Raw genomic sequence first — 5,383 nt, 5'->3', positions numbered from 1 at the left:
GCGTGGTACTCCAGTTAGAGCTGTTCTCCGAAGGGAACAGACCTCTTCCCAGGACAGACTGCTTTGCTGTTACCAGTTTGTGCAGGCTTTACCTGCATCTGCTACGTAACTGCCTTGGTTACAAACAGGAAAAACGTGCCACCTGTCAGCAGAGCTTTTCCACCCAAACCTTAGCTTTAAGAAGGCTTGCTGTAGGATGTTTTGTTTCCAGTTTGCTTTGGAATATATACATATATTTCAGTATGCAAGTGTGTAGATGTGTATGTAGGGGTGTGTGTGTGTGTATATGTAAACAATTAAGAATATAATTACATATATTTCCCTTTACATTTGAGCTTGTTCAATAAAACTTCCCAAAAGTTCCTACCTACTGTCCCTGTACAATTTTAAGGGTGTTCTTGAGATGCTAGGTTGCTTCAAGGATCCTTTGCAATTGATGCTGATTATAAGAATCAAGTAACCCAATGAAGAGAGCAGAACTGTGAAAACTTGAGTTACCACAAATGTAGAATGCTATTGTAGCATTGCCATGAAAACTGCCTCTATTTTAAGTTTGGGGGTGTTTTCCTATAACAGTATACCATGATTTTTACTTTACTTTTAAAGAAAAATGAAACTTTTCAAGTGTGCTACTCATGAAATATGAGAAGAGTGTTTGGAGTCTGTGACTGGTTTTAGTAAGAAGAAAATTCTGAAAAATGTGATCATAAATTCAAAATTTAGTTAAGTAATTTTAAAGGTATTGGTTCAGTTGCTTCGATTTAAATATAGTGTCAGGTTTTCATTAATGGAAAAAATCTATTCCTAGAAATACTAAAAAAATGTCAATGGTGGTTTTATTTGTGGCAAAATAATTTTTCTGCTACTACCAGATAATGTTTTCAATTTGCTGGTTAGCTCATTGAAACACGCAGCCTGCAGGGTTCACCACTGGTATTCACAGCCCTTCCTTGTGATCCATTATTTGATTACATACATAACCCTGTGTGTAAACTTATGCATAAACATTCAACAGGGTGTATTTTAAATACTCCACACTGCAAGACTGAAGGTTCCTAATGGGTTAAAAATATAATAACACGAGTAGCCTTTCAAATGACTCTTTGAGAAAGAAATTGCCACTGAGGGTGTTTGTTTGTTTGTTTTTTTCTTGGTTTTGGGAGGGAAGTTTTAGGAATTCTTACCAGATGTACAAAACAGCTGTTTTCAGTATGTTATACAGATTTTGGGGTTAAAAAAAAGGCTGGTATCTTTAAAGTCCTATTATTGTTTACAGCAACTATTTTAGAGTATATATAAGGTTTAACTGGGCAGGTAATAAGACGTATATGAAGCTGAGGAACACAGCAAGTGGTTGCTAAAGCTGGTAGTGGACACAACATTTTCATTCTCTTCAGAGGTACCCTACCTCTGGATTTGTGTTTCTGCTTTTTTGGTCAAAGGCCTAAATTGTTCTAATGCATGCGAAAATACTCAATACATTTCCAAAGGCAGTTCTGTGTAATTCACTGCGTGGGGGAAGAGCCTAAGTTCTTTTGTACTAGAAAATGGCCCCATACTTGGTCCACTTCGGATTTACCACCACAAGATCCTACTGCATGTAGGCTTCCATGTGGTCGAGGGTGTTTTTTTCTGAATTCTGAACAATAATGGATGTGGTATCACAGACTGACAACCATTTTTACTATAAAACATAATAGATTAATTGAATGTTTATTAATAACTGCTATATGCATTGTTAAATGAAGAAATTAATCACCTCATCATTATTACTTCCTAGCACAAACCTCAAGTTAAAGGAAGAGGTGAAGTCTGAAAAGAAGCCAGGTTTTTGGGACAGTTTGGTGATAAAGCAGAATGTCCCATCTAGGAAGCCAGATGAGATTGAGGGATGGGAACCACCGCAGATCACTGCCGCTGACTCTGCCAGCGACGCAGCGACGACTTTAAGTGACTATACAGCCTGGTCAGGCTGGGAAGACGAAACCAAAGGCTCCACAAAATACACAAACCTGGCCAGCTCAGGAAACAGTTCCAGGTGGAGTATCAAATCAGCTGGGAAGCTGGTTAGTATTAGACGTCAAAGCAAAGGTAACCTTACTGACAACTGGGAAGAACTAGAGTGATGCTGGTCATGTGAAATACTCCATAGGTAAGAAAAGAAAGGTTCCATGATTTAAGAAGAGAAAGGTTCCATGATTTACTCATATGTTTAAACCAAAATCAAATCTGCTCAATATTGCACCTTTATACAGTACTTTGTTTTATTCAGATTGTTACAAATTTTTGCTCACCTGATAATAGATTTTCTTATTACATTGTTAAATAGCTTTGTTTTCCACACTGAAAAAAAAAAAAAAGTAGAGAATCTATATTGTGCCTATATTTCACATTCAGATTCTACAGTATGTTGGATTGTTGGTTTTACCAAAAAAATGTAATTCCTTAGTGAATGTATACACTGGTTGTAAATTTGACTGCCTTATGTAGGAACTTCCACTAGCTTGAGGTCCTGTTTCTTTCCTGGTATTTGGGGGCCACTCAGAATCCTAGTTTTGATGCTGTTCCTTTTTAACTAAGGATACTGATCTGTTGCTTTGCAGGGAGAGTGCTTATACTTAGTAGACTGTTTTCCAAATCTTCAGCCTCAGCGTATGCTTCAGCTTGTGCATACAAGACGCTCAACTCTCACCATGTGTCTATACTGTGTATGAAATGGGAAAATACTGTTGTAATGTAATTCCTTCCATAACAGGATCTTCACCAATAGTCAGGTCAAATGTCAAATGGGTCTTCCAGAGTTGTTTTTGTTTTTTTATATTGAACATTGTTTGACCAAGCTAAGCTTCTCAGTTTTTAAGATGCATGTTATGCCAAAAAAAAAAAAAAAAAAAAAAAGAGATTTGAAAATTTGGAAAGCAGCCGTGAGTAGAGTATAAGAAAATCAAGAAAATCTTGATATTCAGTATCTGTAGTTCTGAATCTTAAGGATAAATTGCTTCTTATGGAAGGTCATATATTTTCATTTTTACAATAGCTGATCCTTGTTCTACAAATGAACAACTTTTTTGTTTTGTAGGGTGTTGTTCTTCCCCCCTCTGCCCCATAAGCAGTGATTGGGTTGTACTCTGGCATTTTCAGGGTAACTGAGCCATTGCAAGTATGTGCGTGCACACAGCTCCTGAAGCAATTTTGTTATAAAGCTCCGGCTTGCTAGCTACTGGTATTTTCATCTTTTGGTAAAAGAAAGTGAAGTGTGAAACTTGAGATTTGAAATGTATATAATACTAAAAGTGCCTCTTTCTAGCATATTGTCTCTCATCAGCAGCGTGGCTGATGTCAGATCCAAAGTTAGTTTCCATATTGTTTATATGACCTATATAAATACTGCTTTAACATTCATGGGAAAAAGCAAACCAAAAGTTTCGTAAGACCTAAGCAGCAGGCCTTTTCTCTCCTGTTTGTTAAACTGGTATAGCAGAGCTGAAAACTTGACTGCCTAGCAATATGGCCAGTACAGTTGGAAGATTAAGTCGGCATTTCAGAGGAAAATCAGCATTTTTACAAGAAAGCATGTACCTTTATATAATGGATGTCACGTCAACGATTTTTGCAAGAAGCCTATGCTGCTGAAAAGGGATGCATGCAATTTCCTTCTAAGCTTGTACCTTGTTTCTGTTACTGCCACATTACTCCTTTCTCAGCTCTCTCTTTCTCCTCTTTTCCAATTAATATATAGTTTTCTGGCTTACAGTTCCTGCATAGCTATTTTTTTTTGGAGATTCCTGTTAAGATGTGCCTAGAAGGAAACTGTAGCGAAATGTGTTTTTGTTTTGTTTTGCCTTTTTTTCTGGTATTAATAGATTGTTCTTAAGTTTATATAAAGAAAGTCAGTGTTTTGTGCTATAAACCAGGATCTTGTAACTGGCAAATGTATTTATAAAATTGACATTATATATTTTAAAAAGTACTAATAGAGGAGAAAGGGTGAGCATTTATATCGCATCATTTAGTCTGTGAGTAAACTCTGTATTTGCCTCTGGCAAGTACGTATGCTGAGGTTAATTATGGGAAAGAATGAGTATTCGTGGGTAAAGTATGCTGCATTTTATAGTTTATGGAATACCCTCTAAGGCATGAGCTAGTATTTAGTTTGGTTGTTGGTGCTGACCTAAAAGGATGGAAAAAGATCTGCTAGCAGCCCTCAATATTTTGCTCTCAAAGATGGGCTGAGAACTTTCAATTTCCCTCCTGAAGAACCTATTTATACTGTGACCAGTAAAGGTTTTGCCTTGCACATTATACTGTCAAGTGCCTGTTTCTCACCTTGATGATGTGTTTGATGCACAGCTTAACTGCAACATTTTCCCATTTGTTTTTAAACGTGTGATAAAAATATCCTGAATAAGCCTGTTATAAAACAAAAATGACATCCGAGTGGGGAATTGAGATATGTCAATTTACAGTTTAACTCCTAGTGATGAAAGTTTTGCTGTGCTTCTTAAGTGACATTTCCTCAGAAATAACTGTTCTAAGGATGAACATTATTAAATTTAATATAATTTATTGTTATGCTTTAATAATGTGTTTGTCTTTTGAGAAGTCACTGATGTGAGCTTTTCTTCTCCTATGTTTATAAACTGTCTGAATTTTCAGAATGGGGTCCTCTTTTTCCTTTCCCTTCTTTAGATGCTTAACTACATTAGACATTTACAGGCTTAAGCTGTACACAGCTCCATGTGTGGAATAAGTGTGGAATATGTCCCTTAATATTTGTTCTGAAATTGCATTTCAACCTCTGTGAAATGGTTTAGAAGAAGGTAGCATTAAGATTGTACGATAAGATTGCACAAAATAAAATCTAGTTTATATTGCTTCCTCGTAGCCAATCTGCATGATTGTTGGCGTGGCTTTAACGGGAATTAAAAGCTTCGTGTGGCTGTAACTAGTCACTTAACTCTAAGCAAAGTTCTTTCTGAGTATTTTTATTTATTAGCATAATTTGCAAAAAGAAAAGTAGTATTTTCCATATGAATAAAGATTTAGTTTGAACTGAAATGCCTTATTCTTTGCTAATTTTTGTCCTTTTTATTTGTCATGTGAGTTTGTTTCCTTTTGCGTGGACGTTCCTGGCATCACTGCAGAATGCAACCAAGGAGGCAAGAGCTGTGTTTGCCCAAACTCAGCATATCCTGCCAGCTCAGAAGCTGCAGCATCCTAGATTTTAAGGCATCTCCCATTGCTTTCACAGTGGGAAGTATTCATTGGTTTTGACAGACTGCAAATATTTTGCTTTACTGTTATTTATTGGTTTAAACATTTATTTATTTATTTATTTATTTTAATTTATTGGCTGTTATGAAAGCTTGGGCAGAGCAGCATT

At 36.3% G+C, this 5,383-nt stretch overlaps 1 protein-coding gene across 1 annotated transcript in view; it reads left to right on the top strand.

The window, feature by feature from the left end:
• Positions 1 to 2,249, top strand: part of TDRP (testis development related protein) — a 16,742-nt gene extending 14,493 nt beyond the window's left edge. The window contains exon 4 of the mRNA XM_008946357.1: positions 1,781 to 2,249. Coding sequence (XP_008944605.1) covers positions 1,781 to 2,126 — 346 coding nt within the window. The 3' untranslated portion in view covers positions 2,127 to 2,249. The remainder of the gene's footprint in view (positions 1 to 1,780) is intronic.
• The last annotated feature ends 3,134 nt before the right edge of the window (positions 2,250 to 5,383 follow it).

The sequence above is a fragment of the Merops nubicus genome, unplaced genomic scaffold (assembly GCF_000691845.1).
Source record: "Merops nubicus isolate BGI_N331 unplaced genomic scaffold, ASM69184v1 scaffold4898, whole genome shotgun sequence".
Taxonomy (NCBI): Eukaryota; Metazoa; Chordata; class Aves; order Coraciiformes; family Meropidae; genus Merops; species Merops nubicus.
This window is presented reverse-complemented; position numbering and strand designations above follow the sequence as displayed.